General features: G+C 37.8%; 1 protein-coding gene and 1 long non-coding RNA gene across 11 annotated transcripts; one reads left to right on the forward strand and one right to left on the reverse strand.

Annotated features, from left to right (window-relative positions):
* Positions 1-7,329: 7,329 nt before the first annotated feature.
* On the reverse strand, positions 7,330-8,008 carry LOC140886262 (uncharacterized). The gene is made up of 3 exons (XR_012151495.1): positions 7,862-8,008; positions 7,695-7,771; positions 7,330-7,525 (listed from the first exon to the last, which is right to left on the reverse strand). It is a non-coding gene; the product is annotated as an uncharacterized lncRNA (long non-coding RNA).
* A 402-nt stretch (positions 8,009-8,410) lies between these two features.
* On the forward strand, positions 8,411-15,310 carry LOC140887955 (uncharacterized). Of its 10 annotated transcripts, none has more exons than XM_073295595.1 (11): positions 8,414-8,755; positions 8,862-9,189; positions 9,461-9,555; positions 11,192-11,250; positions 11,568-11,697; positions 11,923-12,313; positions 12,394-12,437; positions 13,370-13,989; positions 14,373-14,439; positions 14,515-14,543; positions 15,109-15,310. In XM_073295595.1, the coding sequence occupies exons 6-8, from the start codon at positions 12,247-12,249 to the stop codon at positions 13,667-13,669; spliced, it is 411 nt and encodes a 136-aa protein (XP_073151696.1). In that variant the 5' UTR covers positions 8,414-8,755; positions 8,862-9,189; positions 9,461-9,555; positions 11,192-11,250; positions 11,568-11,697; positions 11,923-12,246; the 3' UTR covers positions 13,670-13,989; positions 14,373-14,439; positions 14,515-14,543; positions 15,109-15,310. The 10 variants fall into 10 exon arrangements, 9 of the variants coding, with proteins under 9 accessions (XP_073151695.1, XP_073151702.1, XP_073151692.1 ...); XM_073295593.1 differs by having other exon boundaries at positions 8,415-8,755; positions 11,578-11,697; XM_073295601.1 differs by having other exon boundaries at positions 8,412-8,755; positions 11,192-12,313; positions 13,370-13,642; positions 13,728-13,989.
* Positions 15,311-24,619: the final 9,309 nt, after the last annotated feature.

Consider the following 24,619-nt stretch of genomic DNA (forward strand, 5'->3'; position numbering starts at 1 on the left):
ATCATCAATACTTGTTGTATATATACATCTTCTTGTGATTAATAAATCATTGATTCACAATACGTTATATGGTATCAAAGCTAGACGGCTCACGCCTCTAAACCCTAAACCTACACGTCTCCCTCCCTAGCCCTCCACCATGTCTTTGGACGACGCAGTTGTCAATCTGGCTAACATCGTTGCCCTATCTTCTCTCATTGCCATTAATGTGGCAGCCCAAGCTCCTATCAAACTTACATCTACAAACTACCCACCATGGAAGCTTCAGTTCAACTCTCTTCTTATTGGTTATGACCTGATCGGCTATGTTGATGGCACACACATGTGCCCTCCTGCCACTCTCACGTCGGCTACCGGCACCACTGCCAACCCTGCTCACTCTCTCTGGTTCCGTCAAGATCAGCTGCTTCTCAACACTATCATCGGTTCACTTTCACCCACTTTGATTCCGTTCATCGCTGCGTCCACCAGATCTCGTGATGCATGGACTACGTTGGCAAAAACATATGCTTCTCCTAGCCGAGGTCGTATCTTGCAACTCAAAGCTCAGATCTCTCACCCTGTCAAAGGTTCCAAATCCATCACCGACTTTATGCACGGCATCAAGGTCAATGTTGACGCTCTTGCTTTATGGGCGTTACTGTGGATTCCTAAGATCTCACTCTCAAGGTTCTCCAAGGTCTTGATGATACATACAAAGAAATTTCTCATGCTATTCAGGCCCGTGATACGCCGATCTCTTTTGAAGAACTGCTTGAAAAACTCATCACCTTTGAAGCATAACTTGCGGCTGTTGTGCCTCCATCACCCGTGCTTGCCACCGTCTTCACTGCCTCCCGCACTGGCCGTCCATATCAGCACGGCTCCCCTGTTGGGTCATCTCGTCCGTCTGGTGGATCGCGTGGACGTGATCCACGTTTTCATCATCCCTCACAGTCACGGCCGCCAGCATCATCATCCACCCCGCGGCCATACCTTGGGCGTTGTCAGCTTTGTGGTGAAACTGGGCACTCTGCCAAGCGTTGCCCTTCATATCAGTGGACTCCAAACCACCCTGCAGCATCCTGACCACCTTACACCACCCCACAGGCCCATACCGCCTCCCTTCCTATGACTACTCCTGCTCCCGTTGAGTGGCTACTGGATACTGGTGCTTCACATCATGTCACCACTGACCTATCCAATTTGTCTCTTCACTCTCCATATGATGGATTGGATTCCATTGTGGTTGGCAATGGAACTGGTTTGTCTATCTCGCATATTGACACTCTGACCTTTCCTACATCTCCTACGTCTTTTGTTCTACCAAATGCTTTATGTGTTCCTTCCATGTGCAAAAATCTTATTTATGTTTCTCAACTTTGTCGCACTAATGATGTGTCTGTTGTTTTTTCTCCTTCCTCTTTTCAGGTGAAGGATCTACGCACGGGGGCCACTCTCCTCATGGGACCATGTATGGATAGGATCTATACTTGGCCTTTGTCCCTTTCTTCCTCCCCGTCGCCATCAGCCTACACGTCCACCACTGGGTCACTGGCCCTTTGGCACTCTCGTCTTGGACACCCATCTCCAGATATTGTACGACATTTAGTTTCCTCTAGTGTTTTTTCACTTTCGCATCCTTCAAGCTCAATTTTTCATTGTAATTCTTGTCATATTAATAAAATCCATAAACTTTCCTTCTTTACGTCTACTCTTATTTCCTCTTCGCCTCTTGATTTAATTTTTTTCTGATGTTTGGACCTCACCGGTCATCTCGGATCATGGATACAAATATTATTTAATTTTTGTTGATCATTTCTCTAAATACATTTAGTTTTATCCCCTCCAAAGAAAACCAGATGTATTATCTGTGTTCACCACTTTTAAAAATCTTGTTGAAAATCACTTTCAAAAGAAGATCAACACTCTTTACACGGATAATGGTGGTGAATTCCTTGCTCTCAAACATCTTCTCTCTCAATCTGGCATATCTCATCTTACCACTCCACCTCACACCCCTGAACATAATGGTTATGCTGAACGTCTTCACAGGCACATTGTTGAAACTGGTCTCACTCTCCTCCATCAGGTGTCCATGGCCCCATATTTCTGGCCTTATGCCTTTTCCACTGCCACTTACCTTATAAACCGCATGCCCAAAGCAAATCTCTCAAAGCTCTCCTCCTTCGAAAAACTCTTCCATCGGCCCCCTAACCTTCAGAAGCCCCGGTTTTTTGGATGTTTATGTTATCTGTGGTTACGTCCTTACACAACTCATAAACTTGATTCTCGCTCCTCAGCCTGTATCTTCCTTGGCTACTCTCTCACTCAAAGTGCCTACATATGTCTTGATATGTCTTCCTCCAAAATCTTCATTTCCCGTCATGTTCGCTTCGTTGAGTCAGTTTTTCCCTATAATACTCCTCCATCGTCCATCTCACCAGATCCTGATCCATCTCCCTGTTCTTTCCCTGTTCCGCCACCTCTACCTCTATTTCCCCTTCTCCGGATCCCATCCTGCACCCTGGAATGGTCCCTGCTCGAGATCCCTCGCCGTCCATACACGCCCCTGTGGCACCTCATCCATCTCCTTCGAATCACCATCCCATTACAACCCATTCCAAAAGTCCCATCACCAAACCAAATCCCTGATATTCTCTTGTTGTCACCAAACAAGCTGAGTCCACTGAGCGCACCTGTGTCTCCTCTGCACTTCGTGATCGACAGTGGCGTTCTACCATGTCCTCTGAATTTGATGCGCTCCTACATAATGGCACTTGGGATCTTGTTCCTCCCCAACCTTCTCAGAACTTGGTTGGCTGCAAGTGGGTGTTTCGCATTAAACGTCACTCTAATGGCTCTATTGACCGCTATAAAGCTCGTTTGGTTGCCAAGGGTTTTCATCAGCACCCTGGCATTGATTTCTATGACACCTTCAGCCTCGTGGTCAAGCCTGTGACTGTTCGAATTGTTCTGTCCCTTGCTGTTCAACATGGCTGGCCTCTTTGTCAGCTCGATGTGAGCAATGCTTTTCTTCAGGGCACTCTCAATGAAGAAGTCTTTATGGCTCAGCCCCCAGGATTTATTGACAAGAACTGTCCTTCTTATGTTTGCAAACTTAAAAAGACCATCTATGGTCTCAAATAGGCTCCCAGAGCTTGGTTTCATGAGTTTCGATCTTACTTACTTCAGCTTGGTTTTCAAGGCTCTCGAGCTGATGCATCTCTGTTCATTCTTCGTAGAGAGCAGCATACTGTGTACTTTATTGTCTATGTGGATGACTTGATTATTACTGGTAGTCACATGCCTCTTTTTACTGATATTATTATGCAACTGGCCTCACGTTTTTCTGTTAAGGACTTGGGTACTCTCTCGTACTTTCTTGGTGTTGAGGTTCTCTTTGCCTCATCGGGCATTATTCTCTCTCAGAAAAGGTATGTCTTGGATCTACTTGCTCGTTTCAATATGCAGGATTCAAAGCTGGTGAGCACCCCTATATCCACTACTGGATCGTTATCCCTTCATGATGGGTCTCCTCCCACCGATCCTACTCGCTACCGGCAGGCGGTTGGTAGTCTACAATACTTACTTGTTACTCGTCCGAATGTTGCTTTTGCAGTAAATCGGCTCTCCTAGTTTATGCATTCTCCTTCTGAGCTTCACTGGGGTGCGGTAAAGCGCTTACTCCGTTATCTTAATGGGACTCTTGATTATGGTCTACATATTCGTACCTGTGATGCTCCTTCTCTTCATGGTTTCACTGATGCTGATTGGGGTGGAAATCCTGATGATCGTTGCTCCACTGATGAAACGCCTACTACTAGTAAATGCGGAATTTTTTTTTTAAATAATCTATAAATAATACTATACATATACGCCCATACATATATGTATAAACATAAAAGAAATAATTTTACTACATAAAAATAACTTAATTAATTACTGAAAATATCCTTATGCAAGAAATAAAAATACTAAGTTTGATAATTCAACATTCCCATAATTAAAATAATAAAAAGAAGAACTTGTTTAAAAACTCAGCATAATAAAATAAATGTTTCTTAAACATCAACTAGAATCTGCGACGGTCACGGGGTCCACTGCTCCGTGAGCTCATACGTCCTCACCACCGGTAGGAGCTACATAAAAGTCATCTGTCTTACCTGCACCATATAAGCGTAGTGAGCCTAGGGGCTCAACATGTCTAATCCTTTATAACAAGGTTAAAAATAATGCATCACATAATTACTAATACATATACATGTACATGAGCATGCATGGAAATATTTTCATCACATAATAAAACTGCTGAATCATAAATTGAATTATAACTATAATCATAAACATATTATTTCTTTATCATATATAACATAATTAAGCAATGTTTTTGAAACCTAAAGATGGTCCTATCCATAAGTGTGACGCTCATGTGTCGACTGATCAGTCTCATAAACTAACGTACGATGGCGGTGATAAATCACCTCCTATGGTAGTAAACTACCGAATCATATGGTGGATAACCACCCCTATGATAGTAAAACTACCGAATCATATGGTGGAAAACCACCCCTATGTCACACATACTTCAATTTTCACCAAAATATATTTTATTGCTCATCATTTACATAATTATATACATAAGAAATTTCATGAATGCATGCACTGAAAATATGTTCGTAATATATATTTAATTAATTTTTCATAATATAATATATTTATACTTAAAATAGACTTCATGCATAAAAATAATTAAATATATATTCCGGACTTATTTATTTTTCATGGGTTGGTCCAGACTGCTGGTCACTCATCTAGGCCCATTAAACTTAAATAAAGCCCAATAATCATATTTTTAGCCCAAATAACTTAATTAAACTTAACTGGGCCTAAATAAAAATATTAAGCCCACTAACTTAATTAAATTCAATAAAACTCTAGAGTGGCCCAAAAATCCACTGACTGGCCCAATAATTCTCATGGGCTTCCAAGCCCATAAAAATTATTAGGCTAACTTAAATAAATTATTTAAGGTCCAAATAAAATTATTTGGAGGCCCAAATAATTTTTTAACTAATTTTTAAAGCCCAAAAACCAATTAAACTCTTAATTAATTAAAAATTAAAATACCCGAGCCCGGCCCACCTAACCCAAACCCGGACCCAACTGACCCGACCCAATACAACCCAGACCCGACCCAAACTCCATACCCGACCCGGAACCCACACAGAACACCTAACCCGACACCCCCAAATTCCCAGCTTCTCCTCGACCGTGAGCAGCAGGCTTTGCGGCCTGCTGCCGGCTAGCTCCGGCCACCCACCGGCCGGAGCTCCACCACCCAGACGTAGCCCACGTCTGGGCGGTTCCAAAGAGCCATGCCTTGACCCACCTCAATTCCTACACAGCCCTAGCGAGCCACGCTTCGGGAACCCGTAAAATGCCGACCTGCTATGCAACAAAGGAAACCCGATCGGCCTGCTCTCTACCAGAACCTAGACCTGCCTTGGTTCGACCCTAGGAACCCTATCACACTTCTTAACCATGAGCCAGCAACCTTGGACCGTCCATGCAAGGAAGAACATGAGATGTGAAGCCAAATAACCATGATCATGAACTTTTCAACCATAAAACTCAAGGTCTCGCATGATATCCAAAAAAAACTATGCAGAGACGTTAAAAATCTGCTATAACATGAATAATTAACTTATATGGTGTGAAAGAAAGGAAATAAACATGCCTTGAATTTATTTGACGAGAGTTGATGCGTTTACGGGTCTCCGGGACGACGAACGGACCAAAACCTTCAAAACTAGAGCTTGATCGGCTATGAGGCTTGAAGTTTTCTGTCAAAAATGGTGGAGGAGGCTGATGAACGTGAGAATGGGGGTGGGAAGAGGTGGTGTCGGCTAAGAAGATGGTGGTGGGGTTTGGGGGTAGGTTTAGGTTTAATAATAGGTTAATAATTAAAAAAATAATATGTATCTAGATAATATACCTAAAAAATATAATTAAAACTCTCTTATAAAAATAATAATATGATGTAAAAGCATAAATCCCGAAATTATAAATTAAGGGATTTTTAAAATTTAATAAAAGTCCATAAAATGACTTATTTTGGCCAAAAATCAATTATTAAATAAATATATAACTAAATATTAAAATTTTTTGACAAAATATCTTAAAATATTATTTTAAGACTCATAAAACTCATAAAATATTTTTGGCTAAAAATTTTGGTATCTCGTCCGTCCACGGTCCCGTCTACGCGATCATCTCAATAAAATTCTCAAAAATCTAAAAATACAATAACTGCGGGTTAAATGATCTCATAAATTTAAATCATGCATATAATCCACATAATAACACATAAATGTCATTTAACCCAAATATAAATTTTAAATAATTATTTTCCTTAATTATGCATGCAAATTTACGTATTAAAAATTTCCGGGTGTTACAACTAAGGCCTATGTTATATTCTTAGGGCCGAATCCAATTTCTTGGAGTTCCAAGAAGCAAAAATCCATTGCTCGATCATCTACCGAAGCTGAATACAGGGCTGTTGCTTCTGGCGCTGCAGAACTTGTCTTGGATCTGTTCCTTACTTGGTGAACTTGTCTCTATTTCAGGATGCATCTTAGCAAAATTCACAAATTCTTCAACACCATTAAAGAACTCATTAGTTACGAACCCATTTTCCAACCTACGGTACATCCAAGATCTTGTATCGTCCATGGTTAAATTAAAATGCCTAACACAATTGCAAAATCATTATTTACAATTTTTACATAATATATAAAACATCTACATAAAATTATCAAGAGAACAACTCACCAATAAAAAAATAAAACACCAAATAATAGTAAATGAGACAACTCAAGTACTAAAAAACTCTAACATTAATATTAAGAAGTGTTACTTTCATCCAGTAATCACTCGCACATAATCAAACTTTACCAATAGCTACAAAACATTGTCATCCAGTAAACAGCAAGTAAACACATAGCATGTTATTTTCAGGTTTCAATTGATAAATTCTATCGTGTTTTCATGCAAACTGTTGTAAAAATTGACAAATTACATTTATTCTATTATTAATTAATATTTTCAACTTTATTTATCACCGGACCAACTAATTTTGAAGCTATATATTGTAACATAAGCTTCTGACTACTAGGAATTTGATGGAGATCACCAAATACCGCTAATTAAAAGATTTTTTTTAACCATTAGGATTAAACATTTTTTTTTATAAAAAAACAATTTAGGTGAATATAATATATATATATATATATATATATATATATAACTCTCGAAATTTTGTTCAAATTTCACACGATAATTAGAAAACCCCATTTTAGCATTTTATACCAAAATATTTTATCATTCTTTTTTTCAGAAAAAATCATTTATATCTAATCGAAATCCTATGAATTTTTAGAACCAAAAAAAAAAAAAAAAAAACCTTAAGTAGCAAACGTAAGGGTAGACGGAGGATGGTCGGGCTTCTCGGCAGTGACCTGCGTGGGTGGCAGTGAAGAACCTGAAATTTTAAGAAAAATGGATCTGTTAACCTGAATGAAAATAATTTTAAGAACAAGGTTTTGTTCGGTGACAGAGGAGGCGCGGCGGCGTGGGCGGGCGGAGAAATACCTAGAATTCGGGGGAAGAATGAATGAATATGTAAACTGAAATAAAAAACTTGTAAGTACCGGTCTATTTGCAAGGTAGCAGGAGAGACAACCAATGATGCTTCTAAGCCAGCGTCGGTTCTGCGGCGAAGATAGCCCTAAAATTTGGGGGCAAATTTTGTTTCCTCAAACCAAAATTTTGTAAATTCAAAGTATAAAGGAAGCACGAGAGTAATGTAAACACATACCTGAGAGAGCTGAGAAGAGCGAGATGTTAACACGAGGTGGAAGGAGATAATGAAATCCTCATTCTATGAAAAGCAGCGTAAAACAAAGGCGCGAAGAAAGAGTGGGAATTGCAAATTAGCTTAATATTTTCATTGAACGACGGAAGTTAATATCTTGTCGTTCAATAATGACGTATATTAATTATCTGTCATTTCTTAACGACAATGTACAAATATTTCGTCGTATATACCGACAAAATTTAATATGCCGTCATTAATTTAGCGACAACACATATTTTCAGTCGTTAAATTATGACTAAAAAATTACACACTAAAATATGTCATATATAAACGACTGATATGATATTTCTGTCGTTATGTTGCGACAAAAGTTTTAAATCTGTCGCTATCTGCGACAACAAATATATTTTCGTCGATAAATACTATCTCCGACAAATTTTTTATTTCAGTCATAAATTAGTGACAACCTTTATATTTTCTGTCGTTAAACACATATTTTCTTGTGGTGTTTCGTCTACACCAGTATTGTATAGTGATAATATTGGTGCTACTTATTCATGTGTCAATCCAGTTTTTCACTCTCATACAAAGCATATTGCATTGGATTATTATTTTGTCCGGAAGTTAGTTCAGAATCACTGTCGCATGTGTCATCTGCTGATCAAGCGTATAATCGAAGCTAAAAGTCTAGAGGAAACCAAAGTCCCCAATCTTCTTCCCGTCAAGCCCTAGCCCCATCCCTCTTCTGCCGTCATACTGTCATAATCTTCCTCTCCTCACCCACGCTTTACCATTTTCATTCTGGGTTTAGCTGTGCTTTTGCAAAATCCATGCGGGGCTGGAGTCCATTCTCCCACGGTGGTCTAGGGCTTCCTCTTCACACCATTAATCTGTGTAACAATCCTCGTTCTCGATCTTGTTCTTTAGTGTGCGTGTGTGTGGTTATTATTCTCGTCTGTAGATTATACCACCTTGATTGATAAAGTCCTCATGGTTATAGTGCAGCTGATGCGTTCTCGTTGCAGCGGAGTTAGCATCGGCCTCAGGGTCTCCATGACATAGTGGATGGGCCGAGTGCTCTGCACTTCGTCGACCAGTTGGAGAAGATCGCACGTGGTGGTGAACCCATTTGTGCGCCGTACCTGGATCGGAAAGTGTTGGAAACGGAGAAGCAGCTTGATTCCACCTTCGAGCCATCGGTTCTCCGGCCACCTCCGACGCTGATCCTACCTGGATTTCTTGAAGATCTTGACAGACGTGAGCCGATTCAGATGATTGGATAACAACGCTCCATCGCTTCTACCTTTTCTCTTCCATGGCCCAAATCGGTACAAACATCATGTTTTTTAAGAATGCTTACAAAGTAAAATTTTCTAATTTTTGTCTGCTTGGGTACTGACAATACTCGTGGGGGTGTGGAAAATTGGTACCTTCAGTCATAGTTTCATGTGCTATGGAAATAAAATTACTGTATGTTTTTTGGAGGAACTTCGAGTTTTACAATGAAATCTATTTTGTTTAGTTTACCTTGTAAAGGTGACACTTTTAGGGTAGATAGCTTTTAACTATCCTAGAAGCAACTTCTTTGATTCACTTCAGGATTTGGTGAGAACTAGAGAAGTTGGCGAGCTCCTAAGCGGTGCATCAGCAGGGGCTATGACCAAAGCTGTTCTTACTCCACTGGAGATCATCAGGTCTGTTGCATCTTATTGCTTGCTGATTGAATTCTCCCAAATTTTTTATGGTACCTGCTTTACTGCTATGACTAATTGCCTTATTTCATCAATCCTCATGTAATGAATTATATGAAAGAATTTGAAGATAGTAGTTCCTGATAAGCTTGTCTCCCAAATTCCTCATATTATTTTTATTAATTGCTGATTGAAATATGAATTCATCTCTGGTGTTCAGAAGCATGATTCATTAGAAGGGATTGGGCATTTATATCTATTCTTAATGTTTATATTATTTTAAGCTTATTTATGGTTATTTGATGTATTCCACGCTCATGAATTATTGTCTGATCATTTTATATTTCCTGGGGTCCCAGATCCCGTTTGCTCACCTGATTGAATGGTAGTGCATCGTGTTTGTGTTTCACCTAGTGTATCATAAGGATGTTCGAGGAAACAATAATTGTCGAACTTGATTCATGTCTATTCAGGCCTGCATAGAATGAATTTTGAGTGGTGGTTGGAAATTCATCTATACCAGTTACGTTTTATTATTTATATATTTTAATATTGGAGATCAGATTGAAATATTAAGCAGTGGAGTATACAAGAGTGTTACGCACCGAGTTATGGCCATGAAGGAAGCAGAGTACAGCAGCTTCACTCAAACCCGTTCTCAACACAGAGAACTGATAAAATTTCTTCTTCTGTGCATCTATGTAACTGTTATGTCACCCCGTGTATTGTGTCACCCTTTCTCTCAGTTACCTGTTTTTTTTCTTGCCTCAAAGTTAAAGTGAAGCTGTTGTACTCTGCTTCCTTACTTTAACCTTAATAAAGTCAATGTTTGCATGTTTAAGGTGTGAAGTTTGAGTACGATTAACTCTTTAGGTGCCTTAAGATCTTCTTTTTACAATCTGCTTAATTTCATATCTGAATGTCTGCAGAACTGTTTGTTAAATGTTTTTCTCCTTGAGATGTCAGAGGCAAATATTTGGCAACCAATTTTGTGGAACAATATATTCTATTTCATATTAGTAATAATTGTTCCTTTCAATTTCATTGAAATCACATGCTTTGTAGGAGCCCACATTCGTTGTCGATTTTGCCTTTATTTATCTTGCAAGATCTATCACCAAAGTCCATTGTTGAATATGGACCTGGCCCACATTAGGATTATTTTTACATCACATGAACATCCATTTTTATTATATATATGATGCACCTTATTAAATTCAAATGCATTATACTTAATTTTGATTTAGATATAAGTAGCCTATACATCTCATCTATAAACTTTGATTTGTGTTTGTATTAAGTATTAACATATGCACTAGGAAAATTGGTTGAAATAATAAAATACTATGGGTTTACCAACAACATGTGGGATTTATTTTTTATTATTTCTAGTTTCCAATATTCGACTCCTTTAATAGCTGAAGACAACTACAGCGATATTGAATTGATGTGGCTCTCTTGAAGACATGCAAATTTTGTCATTCTTAAGCTTTCTCAGTGATTAATTTTTACACGAACAAAAACTCTAGCATCATACTTATCTTGTAAAGGTGGAGAAATGCATGCATGTTGCTGACACATGTTAATGCAGTCTTGATTCATTTAGCTGGGTTGAATTTGGTTCTGTCTGTGATAACAGGTTTTGGGACCTCAACTAGAGTATAGCAGGGAGTTCCAAAACAAGAGAAAGTTTGACACGTAGGCCTTTGATTTTTCCTCTTCATTATGCGATTTCTTTCCTGACTCATCTATGTCTTGCATTTACATGGCTTTTTTCTCCAACTTAACACGGTCTTGTAGAAGTATCTTCACCCTTTAGAACCTAAACAAGCTATTAACATTGTATATAAATAAATATATAGGGACTGTATCTGATATAAGGTTTGGGGATATAATAACATCACCGGCCTATTGTTATGTCACTTTTACATGAACTAGTAGGGTTCCGCCATGTAATTATTCCTTGTTAGCAGTATGTATCAGAAACTGAATTAAACCATGAATCAGAGATGAAGTTATTTGCAGGATTGAAGGTACAAGATTAAGAGTTATATTAGAAACTGAGGAGCAGGTTGAGCTCTCGTTCACAAGAACATGGGATCTTTCAGTTGAAGGAGAACATGCTCCTTTAACTATAGACAGGAGGTCTCACTTTCTTTTATGTCTCTAATTCTAAAATTAATGTGATATATGGCTCCAGTATCATTAGAAAATACGAATGTTGAATAACCCCCTTCTCTAATCAAGTTTAATTTGTCCATTAGAAAAAAAATATTTATGTACTAATTTACATGTAATATTTTTTTTTGGGTTCTTGTTTTGTTGAATAACCCCATTCTCTAATATAGTTTAATTTATTCTTTATGGTAGCTGTGGTGGAATGTGTACTGCAAATACAATGAATTCTGCTATTGAAGCAATGGGAATGTCCCTGCCTTACAGGTAAAAGAACATTAATTAGCGCTAGCTGGAAGCCTGCAATTGTTCTTTGAGTTCTGATGTATTTGACAAATTTAAGTTAACTACGAGTCTAGTATTCAGCAGTGTGTATTTCGAAAGGTGAAGATATGCTACATGGCTGAAAATAAAAAGGAAAGTAGAAAAATAGATAGTATACACACTGCATCTATTCTAACAAAGATACTGTTAATAAAAATGTGTACATGTGAATAAAAATGTGAATTCGAGGGTGTTATGTACGGTAGACCACACTTTGATCAGCTCTTCAAGAGAACTGGCAGCCTATACAAAAGCTTTGAAGGTAAATTACAAACTTATACATATCAATTTTTTGATTTGTATATGAAGAACACTTTATATTCTTGTTCTTGTGTTAATCAGGAATGCCTAAGATTGTGAAACCGGAGAAGCCTAGCGATGTTGAGGTAATTTATGAGGCTTATAATTGATGTGCTTAGGATAATTTTCAGTTTAGATAGGCGGACACTATAGACATAAAATTTGGAACCTGCTGTCTCATGTGAATTCTTGGATTTGTTTCATTACAGCAATAAACAAGAGGCAAGATTTCATTTTCGATTTCTAAGTTTGTGTTTTGTATTCAATGTAATTCAAATACCTTGTGTCGATATAATTGTTACATAGACACCTTCCTTTCATTACTGTAAGAACTGTACTGTATCAAGAGAAACACTTGTAACAAGAGTATGGTGTCTTTATATACAGGAGGCAGTAACAAAGGCAAAACTATTGTACTATGAATATGAAGGTTACTTCAATGTGCTTTTGGATGATGAGGAGCACATTTTAAGCATGCGGATTATGCATTTGATTCCATTCATACTATGTCGGGTTATTGGAGGCATACTTATGTTTAGAATTTGATTATTTTTTGTACTTGAATGATTTATAATATTGTAAGATTTTATGTTAAATTTTATTTTTGAAATTTTGAATTTTGATTGATTTATAATATTGAAAATTTGTGAATTAAATTTTAATTTTTTTTGTTTTTTATTTGAAAAAAGACAACGCTTTTTAAATGTTGTCGTAATGAGATTTAAAGTGTTGTTAAAGACACTGTTGTAAAAAAGTTCATTCAACGACAACGCTTTTTTTGCGTAGTCTATTGTATAAACAACGCTTTTTAAGCGTTGCAGAAGTGTTGTTTTTTTCAAATACAACAACGCTATTTAAGCGTTGTCTTTTCCAAATACAACAACGCTTTTTATGCGTTGTCTTTGCCCAAAACGACAACGTTTTTTTCGCGTTGTTTTTGAGCATGGTTTTTTACATCACTGGCTACGACAACGCTTTTTCGGTTGCGTTGTCTTTCATCTTTTTTCTTGTAGTGTAGATATCGGCGCCGGAGCCTGATCCTCCGGACGGTGGGAAGAAATCCTACGCTGCTGCTTTTATGGCCTCGTCTCCTAGGACCTTGAAGAAAAGCTTTCTTGTGGGCGACGAGCCAATGCCTGCGCTCAAGGAGAAGGTTATGTACAAAAATGTTTCGGGCATATTTTTCTCTGAGGAAGAGGTCCAAGATATGAGTAATCATAATCATTTTGCTCTTATTGGGAAATTCTCCAGTGGCTTGCCGTCGAAGGATAGAACACTGTTGGCCTTCTCTGTAATGCCCCGAAAATTATCTTATTGAGATTATTGTTGATATTATGAGATTATGAAATTCGAGGGCTAAATTGATATTTAATCAGGGACTGAATTTCAAGTTTTGAAGAATTCAAGGACCAAAGTGCAATTTATGGAATTTGACTTGGTCTTAAGATATTTGTATTGATGAGTGGGTTATGTTTCATTATTATCATCTTCTTTCCTTTTCTCCAACACGGTTCATCCTCCATTAAAGCCCAAACGTGAGTTCTAAGCTTTTCAAGCTCCGGGTTTGCACGATCCGACGGATAGAAATTCGATTTGAATATATATTCGCGATCACGAATTTGAGGGCTTCGTTTTACCGTATGTATTTATTCGATCGTTTATATTTTATTTTTCGGATGTAGATGGAATTTGATTATCTTTGGATATAACGTGCGTGAGCTAGCATGTATCGTATATTCGAAGTCGTATCGAAAAAATAACGACGTACGGATGTGTTATGAATTTTTGAGTATAATTCGAGATAGGGACTGTTGATCTTTGTTGATAAATTGACTTGATTGAATTGGTATTGATATGAGTTGAGTATGAAGATTATGGAATTGTTGTTGTTTTTCGCTTAGTCAGTTTCTAGCCGTTATGCCGTCGATTCGAGTTTTGGAATATCGATTGGTTTGGTTTGATTGAGTCGTATTCGATTTAGTTTATTTGATTTATATTGAGAATGAAATATCTTTGTACAGATTTGATTGAAGACTTTTGAAATCGGAGTTATCAGAATTCGAAGCGATAGACGAGTTGATCTAATTGGTAATGAGTTTTACCATGAATATTTGTTTTGAGATTGAAATAGATTTTGATTGAATATTTGATATTGATTTTCAGATTTGGATCATCAATCGAATCGAGAAAAGGTATGAGTTGACATCGAATCGAATAGGGATGAATACTCGAATCTAAGTTGATTTTCGAGTTTCCTGAAATCACATACTTGCATGTTATATGATTACTTGAATTATGTGTTTTAAATGCCTTTCGATTTACATATGCATTCATACCGAATTAAATGATTTGATGGCATATCGAATTAGACGATTTGGAAACTATAATCGAGTGGCCTTGGATTTCGAGTTTTTCCAAGAGCTAGAATGCTCCTTATAGTTGCTCCAAAGTCTAGAGGATCGAGATATACAATCTTCCACCACGAATGAGAGAGTAGGTGAGGAGTTGTGATATCTTGACCTCGGGATCCCAACCGACGAAACGAAGAAATGACAAAATGAATTGATTATCCGATTTAGATAATCACGATTTAAAAGACATATATTGCATTTTATTCATTTTGAATATGTTGTTATATATATATCATGATTTTGATGTATTGTTTGATATTACATGTTATGTTGCTTTTACTGGGAATATTATTCTCACCGGAGTTATCCGGCTGTTGTCTTGTTTTGTATGTGTACTTGGCAACAGGTGGGGCAGGATCGAGCCAGAGGCAGCGTGGCTAGATCGGGATTGTGAGAGACAGAAATGAGGGCTTGGTTTAGAGTCGATTATGTATTCGAACTTGATTTGTACTTTGTATTGTAATGATTAGAACTGATGCATGTTCTACCTTTAGAATACCTGAACAACTTTAGACGTTTCACGTATTGTATTACGTGAGTTGATTGTATTAATGTGTGTTGAAATATAGATTTTAAATGGTTAATTTGAATTTTGCCGAGTTTGAGTCGAAGAGCCAGAAGATAAATTTTTCTGCCATTTCGGGCACACCCACGCTGTCCCGAGCGCACCCGCGCTCTGGGCTTGGAAATGTTTCTGCCCAGTTGGGCACACCCGCACTGTTTCCCGGGCGCACCCGCGCTAAAAAAAAAAATTCTTTCGGATTTCTTTGATAGTCGTCGAGTCGAGTTTGAAAACCGAGTCTGACAATAAGTGGTATCAGAGCGATAAGATCTTGGATTGAATTAGAGTGAGCGGGGTAGATCGAATCCGCATGAATTGAATTCTCCCATGTGATTTACTTATTTAAATGAGTATTTAAATTTCATGCGAATATGCTTTATCATTTGAAAGTTATTTGAATCTCATGATTTTGTGATTCAATTTGTAAAGCATGACTTACTTGAGATACGAATTATGAATGATTTTGGATTCAAATCCGAATAATCTCGAGGTGAATGAGTAATCTGAACAGAGATTTATGGACACCGAATTACGAATTGAGATTTTGAGATAATTGTGTCCTAATCCTCTTGAGTATGAGATACAGTTTTCCGATGAATTTTGAACATGAATCATCCTGCAGCGAACCCCGATTGAATAGATTAGTGATGAGACTGATTATAAGGACGTTATTCCGACACCGATGGAATCTTTACTTATGAGTTTCAGATTTTTTAAAATAAACCGTCGACTCTGAGGAGTAATGACTATTTGATTCTCTGGGTTATACCAATGATCATCAAATTTGATTAGTTGCGTTTCAAATCCAAGGTATTGCAGAAAGTTTGTGAATTTTGAAGAAGAAAGCCTTGGAAAATCAAGGTACATTCATTTCTTGGAGCCTTTTTTTTTAAAATCCGAATTTCTCCAGTAGAATCAATGTGAAGGTAATCAGAATTTGAATCAACCTCTGAGGCGACAGGCCTTAGTTTTTGCTCTTACCGAAGAACAGACTCAGGCTGCACTTGATGTTGACATAGCAGGTAACCATTGATTTTTGTTTTTCTGTTCTCTTGAATGATAGATATTGATGCATTCTCTGCCTATTGAGCCTTTGGTTACGATTGTTGTTGTTCTTCGTTTTGAGAAGAGGTATAGTTGCGAAGAGATTAGTCCGAAATTATGAACTTCGATTTGATGAGAATTTGATTGAACTAAGAAGTATTGTATTTAAGTTATCAGAGTTTGATTATATAGTATGTATATATGCTTAATTGAGTACAGGGCAATCGAGGAATTGATTTCAGATAATAGTCAAGCTCCGATTCGAACTGATAGCCAAATGGAAAACTTTCGGTAAGGATTCTCGATTCAAATTTTCCTTTGATATTTGTTCTGTTGATGACCATTTGTTATAGAAATTGCGGAGGAATTATCGAACAATTGATGTTCTGAAAATTCAGCCCGAATTGGTTGATATACCAGAGATTGTGAATTTTGCTAATGTTGTTCGGGATGAGATTCCCGTAATGCCTTTGAATTCTCCAGATTGAATTCAACTCTGATTAGAGGTAAGGATATCATCAGCTGAGAAATTGAAAAGAAATATATCCAGAGACCGAATACAGAATGAGGTATGACTGCTTTGAATTTTATGATCTTATCGTTTGGATAAAAAAAAATCTCTCCTGCAGAGCTTATGAATCTTACGAACCGAATCCTCCAGAAGTATCTAGCTGAGTTCATGATTATTTTTATTGATGATTTTCTTATTCATTTGAATAGTATTATTGATCTTTCAGAATATTTGAGAATTGTTTACAGAAATGTGCGGAGGATTTCGAGATGTTCCAGTTGATGTCTTGGATTGTAAATAGATTGGTTGATATACCCGTGGTTATAGAATTTGTAAACGACGATATAACAGGTTGAGCTTCCAGTTTTGATTTCGATTCGGGAGATTGAATTTAGCATTGCATTGAGATCAGAATATCATCATCTGAGGGTTGTTGAAGAAAATGTTCCGTAGACCGTATTCAGAACGAGGTATGGCCACTTTGATTTATGTCACGTCGTTTGAATTAATAGATGTTCCTGCAGTGTTCATGAATTTTAGAACCGAATCTTTGAGAGGTATTCATTTGAATTAATAACTATTCTTATCGATGATCTTCTTGTCCTTTTGGAACGAGAATCGTATTGATCATGCCGAGCAGTTGAGAATCGTAGTACAGATTTGCGTGCCGAGCAGTTGTATGTTATTATACCAATGCCTGAATTATGATTGGATCGAGTTGTCTTTCCTCGAGCATATTATTTGATGATGGAATTTCTGTTGATCACCTCAAGACCAAAGTTGATATGATTGACCTAGATCGACGTCCTTACCTGAAAATTGAAGATTCTTGGAGTTAGCAAGTTCTATCGCAGATTCTTTGAGGAATTCTTATCGTTTGTGAAGACGATGACTCAGAAGAATGTAATTTTTGTTTGAACTAAATCTTATAAGACCAGTTCTTATTGACTTGAAGAAGAAATTTATCAGTGCTTCAGTGTTCTTTATTCTTTCTGTACTGATGATCTTACAGTACATTGAAATTATTCTAATCGAGATTTGGAATACTTTCTTATTCAGTGATAACTTAAGCATCGAGGCAACTGAAGACACTCGAAACTCAATGTTTGATTCCTGACATTGGAATTCGCAGTGATCTTATTGTTTAAGAATATTTGAGTTAACTTTCCTTACGAGGAAATTCCGAAATCTTTTTGGATCTTAGAATTGGAATATGTGTTTGTAGTCCGAACTGATTATGTGATAAAAGAAATGATTTTTTTTTCTGCTGAATGATTTTGACTATGAAAGCCGATTCGATCCGGGAAAATTTGAATGCAGTAGCTGATGTTTTGAGCCGAAAGATCTTTTCTTATTTTATATACTATAGTATTTTCTTTGATCGATGAGTAATGCATTTCTGAATTAGAATGTGAAACAAATATGAGATGATTTTGATGGAAACCACGTATCTTGAGATTGGCACATTGTAGTTTATTCAGTATTCTTTCAGATGATTGACAGGTATACGATGATTGAAGAGTCAGTTCTGGTAGAAGAAGATGAATAACGATGTTGAGGTATGTATCCCGATATTTTGAATTTTCAACAGTTGAAAATAGAGATAAAAAGACCCGATGGTCCGTCGTATAGTTTATTCTGGTTCAGAAGAGATAGAGATCATGTTTCGATGGATTCGTTATGAAACTTCTATGATAAGTCTTACATCGAGATACTATCTGATTATGATTGAACGATTGATGAGATCTGCTACTGTTTTCCGTACAGAACGATTCTCATACATGATCAGCTGATAGATATTATGTCAAAAAAATTTTTTTGTCAGATTGTTTGATTGCCAAATTTGGTCATTTCAGACGGAGATCTTTGATATACCCTTTCTTTTGGGCATAGATTTTGAAGAGGCTTTCATTATTGAATACTTTTGAGTACATTTTTGTTATCCTTAGAACGACGTACAGTCATAACAGATGACTTGGGTATTGAGGTTTTACCGAGCTGTAGTGCTGGGGTGGCCCAATAACTGAATGGCCTGATTGGGCTAGGTGAGGGTGATCGTTCCATGCCATTTCATAAGCTTAATTGGTACCAAACTTGTTAAATCATGGTACTTATCCTGGAAGTCCATGGTTCGAGTTAAAGGAGGGTATGAAACGCCCCAATCCAGGTAGGAAATGATCATGAATGTGGTTCTTGATTCTGGCACTAACTGATGAGTTTTGTTAACTCTTATGAATTATTTTTGTACAAAAACAACAACTATCAGATGATTATCTTGATGGAATCTTTCGATGAGTTGTACGAACAGAAATGAACATCTTAATTGAATTGGAATGATTTGTTTTGGGGTTCCCTGAATTGGGACCAGATATGATTCGAGATTTGGATGGACAGATGAAGATTATTCAGATGAGAATAATGATGACTCAAAACAGATAGATGAAGTATTCAAATTTTAGATGTTGATCTTTGTATTTTTATTAGAGAGACCGAGTAGTTCAGTAGAATTCTATTTGCAGAGGTTTTGTCAGATATGAGAAGATAGAGGAGTCGTCTATGAGATTGATCGATCTCACTAGAGTCTGGAGATGATAGGCGATCTTGCCTACTTATTGGTTTTATTCTGTATCTTTCTAGTATTCACGATGTGTTTTCAGTCTTTTGTTGTGAAATATCACCAAAACCTTCTTATGTTCTTCGACCGACGAGATTGAATATTATGGGACGTCGAGTTGCTTTGACCGATTCTGATTTTTGACCGGGTCGCTCCGAAACAAACCGATTCAATTGTGACAGTACAGTTGAGCCGATACAAATTTGAAGAAGAGATTTGGAGAGACATAGTCCGATTTGAGACAACTATTTCTAGACTTAATTCTGTGATGAGAATTCTTATTTCAGTCTTTGATATTATCTCTTTCTTTTGAAATTGAACCGTATTCGATTTCGAGGACGAAATCAATTCTTAGAGAGGAAGAATTGTAATGCCCCGAATGTTGTAGAACGCGGCGATCAGATCAATCACGATTGATACCCGGTGCAGCGGAAGTTTAAAAATTTTATATGAAACGATTCCATAATGGGTATCAAAACTTAACGATTAAATTGTGTGTGTAAAAATTAAATAACGATTATAAATTTTTACCTCCAATCTCGAAGCGAGATTATGGACACCAACAGATTGCTCTGCTCTTGTTGTATATCCCTGGAACTGATGAACGAACTGTTCTTCAATCAGGTCCACGAACGGATAATTAATCCCTCTGATAGATTGCACTAGAAAATCTATCAGAAGTTTTTACGAAGAAAATTAACGAATTTGATCCGTTAAACCAGACTGTAATTCAAAATTCACAGACTGGATTTTACCGAGCAGAGGGGGAAGGGGGGCGGCCACTATTGAGAGAAAATAACTAGGTTTTCGAAAATTTGTGACCTATTGTGTCTAATTTCTGTACTGCAATAACTTATTTATAATGTAGGCCGCTAACAGCTTAGGGCCCATTAGTCATAAGTTCAAGCCCGACAAGCAAAGCCCGCATGTTCAGAAATTAATATAAAATTCATCATGACTCCGATTGATAAACCGATTTCACCAATGTGCACAGAAATCATTTCTGCACCTTTTAAAGTCAAGATAAATTTTTCTGAATCCGAATTCAGTGATTTCCAAAAATGCCCATCCCTATGTCATTTTAGGAAATCTTACTCCTCTACTCTTAATTAAGAAGTCCAACTTCTTTGTTCATTAAATTTAACTCTTTAAATTTAACTATCTCAACGGGGATTAAAAATCCATTACTCTGTGTGACCCTCAATGGTTCAGGGATACAGCTAGCCGTGGGCTCACAACTCCTTGTGACTCGGAACAACAATTTCCGACTTGACCATCGAATCATGGTAAGAGCGTCTAGCAACATCGCCCCATGATTCCCTAGGTATCACTGATAGTGCCTGCAAGAACCAATAGATTTTGGTTAGCGTACAGTACGGTCGCTTCATCCATATATCCCGATCGAATCAACAACCATTGGTATATCGAGAGTCGTTCGAGATTCGATAACTATGCAATACATCTTGAAGATCAAATAGTGACATCGCATGTGCTACTAAGAAACCATTTCTTAAATCACATCATGTACTCTGGCCAGAGATTCGTCACACTAATATCTCCTCAGATCGCATAGGATATCCACACTCGCAAGTATGTGGTGAATCCTTGACAACAAAGCATCGACTCCTATATGTATTGTAATTGTACCCAATCCCGACACCTGATGACCCCAATAGAGTCGATAAACGAGTCAAAGCACAGTACTAGCATATAGAGTCTCAATGATGTTTCAAGTAGTAAGGACTAATGGTGTACAACTAAAACCGCGGACTTTATCCACTCGATAAGTGATAACCACTTGAAAAGTCCGGATAGGGTAGTTCGATCATTCATCGTATGAATATCCATTTGCATGCTTCGAACATCTCTATGTTCCTTACCAATGAAACGTGGTACTCTGCATCGCAAATGCTAGTCTCAAACTCGAGCGATCCTTATCCTTATTATCGGACGACTCAATCGACTAGGAACAGTTTAGAATATACAGTGACTATATGATGTGTTTCATGATAGACATCCCCATGTTCTACCACATCTTATATACACTATAGTATATTCAAGGTCTTTATTAAAACAACAATAGTATATCACAATATAACAATATGAAGAAAGATAAAGTCATTGCCATTAATAAAAGTGTAAATTATATTAAACAAAAGATTGTTTATACAAAGAGTCATCAAAGCCCTTAGCCACAAGTTGGCTCACCGGGCACCCACTCTTTCAATCTCCCACTTGCCCTATAGCCAAATAGTCATACTACGTAGACCCATTGCTTCGCGATGTTTGTCAAATAATGGTCCTGGCAAGGGCTTAGTAAGTGGATCAGCGATATTGTCTGCAGAGGCCACTCTTTCGACAGTGATGTCTCCTCTTTCCACAATCTCCCGGATGATGTGGTATTTCCTCAGTACGTGTTTGGATCTTTGATGAGACCTTGGTTCCTTTGCCTGAGCAATGACACCCGTGTTGTCACAGTACACCGGGACTGGACCAACAACTTCAGGAATGACGCCCAACTCTTGGACAAAATTCCTCATCCAAACGGCCTCTTTAGCAGCAGCTGATGCTGCAATGTATTCTGCCTCAGTGGTGGAATCCGCTGTGGTGTCCTGCTTGGAACTCTTCCAAGAGACAGCACCGCCATTGAGCATGAACACAAATCCAGAGGTTGACTTCGAGTCATCCACGTCACTTTGGAAGCTAGAGTCGGTATAGCCTTCCAATTTTAGTTCTCTTCCTCCATATACCATGAACATATTCTTAGTCCTTCGTAAGTACTTAAGAATGTCCTTCACGGCTTTCCAATGCATTTGACCGGGATTAGCTTGATATCTGCTCGTGACACTCAGAGCAAATGCTACATCCGGTCTGGTAGATATCATCCCATACATGATACTACCTATGGCTGACGCATATGGTACATGTGTCATTTTCTCTATCTCTTCATCAGTCTTGGGACACATAGACTTGGATAGAGAAACTCCATGACACATGGGTAGATGTCCTCTCTTGGACCCATCCATTGAAAACCGTTTCAATATGGTGTCGATGTAGGTTTATTGAGTGAGTCCTATCATTCTCTTAGATCTATCTCTATAGATCTGTATCCCTAGAATATAGGATGCCTCACCCAAATCCTTCATCGAGAATCTACCTGATAACCATATCTTTGTTGACTGCAACATCCCTACGCCATTCCCAATGAGTAGGATGTCATCAACATAAAGTACTAAGAATGTCACAGCATCCTTAACTACTTTCTTGTACACGCATGGTTCCTCCGGGTTCTTGATGAAACCAAAATCCTTTATTGTTTCATCAAATTTCTGGTTCCAACTTCTTGATGCTTGTTTTAGACCATAAATTGATCTCTGAAGCTTGCATACCTTATGCTCGCTTCCCATGGATGTGTACCCCTCAGGCTGCTTCATATAGATTTCTTCCTTAATGTCTCCATTAAGAAAAGCAGTCTTCACATCCATTTTCCATATCTCATAGGCATACCAAGCAGCTATGGCAATAAGGATTCTTATGGACTTGAACATTGCAACTGGTGAAAAGGTTTCATCATAGTCAACTTCTTGTCTTTGAGTATAACCTTTCGCCACCAATCGCGCCTTGTAGGTCAATACCTTACCATCAGGCCCAAGCTTTCTCTTGTAGATCCATTTACACCCTATTGGAACAATTCCATCGGGAGGATCTACTAAAGACCAAACTTGGTTTGTATGCATCGAATCTATTTCCGACTGCATAGTTTCAAGCCATAAATTTGAATCCGCATCAGAAATTGCTTCCTTGAAGTTTCTTGGATCACATCCAACATCGGGTTCATCTTGATCCCCTACAAGAAGAAGACCATATCGAATAGGAGGTCTAGAAGTCCTCTCGGATCTTCTAGGTACAGGCGTGTCTATCAATTGTTCCTGAGGTGTAGGAACGTTATTTGTATTTTGGGTTCTTCTCGAATTTCTTCGAGTTCCATCATCTCGCCTTTCTTATCCAATAAGAACTCCTTCTCCAAGAAGGTGACATTCCTTGAAACAAACAACTTTGTTTCAGCAGGATAATAGAAATAATATCCGATTGAATTCTTCGGATACCCTACAAAATAACATAAGGTGGATCGACTATCCAACTTATCTCCCACTGTCCGCTTCACGTAAGCAGGACATCCCCAAATCCTCAAGTACGAATACTTAGGAGCTTTGCCATTCCATAACTCGTATGGTGTTTTGTCCACTGCTTTAGTGTGGACGTTGTTCAACAACAATATCGCCGTTTTAAGCGCATAGCCCCAAAACGAAGGTGGAAGCTCAGTGAAGCTCATCATGGATCGAACCATGTCCAACAAAGTTCGATTACGACGCTCCGATACACCATTCAGCTGTGGTGTCATAGGAGGAGTCCACTGAGAGAGAATCCCATTCTCTTTTAGATAGTCCAAAAACTCGGTACTTAAGTATTCTCCACCTCGATCCGATCGAAGTGCTTTAATACTTTTACCAACTCTAAATGGACCACAAACATCTGTATGGATCAAATCCAACAGATTTTGACTACACTCAGGTTTCCCCTTAAAAGAAGATTTAGTCATTTTTCCTTTCAGGCAGGATTCACAAGTAGGTAGAGAGTTAATATCAGACATATCAAACATGCCCTCTCCCACTAGCTTGTTCATCCTCCTTGAGGAAATATGACCTAGCCTAGCATGCCAAAGGTTTGCCGGGTTTTGGCTATCGATTTTCCTTTTGTTTGTTGTTGCCGGTTTATCAACATAATTTATTGGAACGTCTTTTAGTTTTAAGTTATATAGATCATTTTCAAGTTGTCCATTTCCAATCAAACATTCATTCTTGTAAATATTGCAAATCTCATTCACAAAATTTCAAGAATAACCATCTCTATCAAGCATAGAAACAGAAATAATGTTTTTAATCAAATCCGGAACAAACAAAACATCTCTCAAAAGTAACTTAAAACCGTTCTGCAAAATTAAATAAATATCTCCCACAGCTTTAGCTTCAACTCTGGAACCATTTCCGAGCCTCAGCTGGGTCTCACCCATTCTAAGCCTGCGACTTCTTGTCATCACCTGCAAATCATTGCAAATGTGAGATCCA

Source organism: Henckelia pumila, chromosome 3, assembly GCF_033568475.1.
Source record: "Henckelia pumila isolate YLH828 chromosome 3, ASM3356847v2, whole genome shotgun sequence".
NCBI classification, from domain to species: domain Eukaryota; kingdom Viridiplantae; phylum Streptophyta; class Magnoliopsida; order Lamiales; family Gesneriaceae; genus Henckelia; species Henckelia pumila.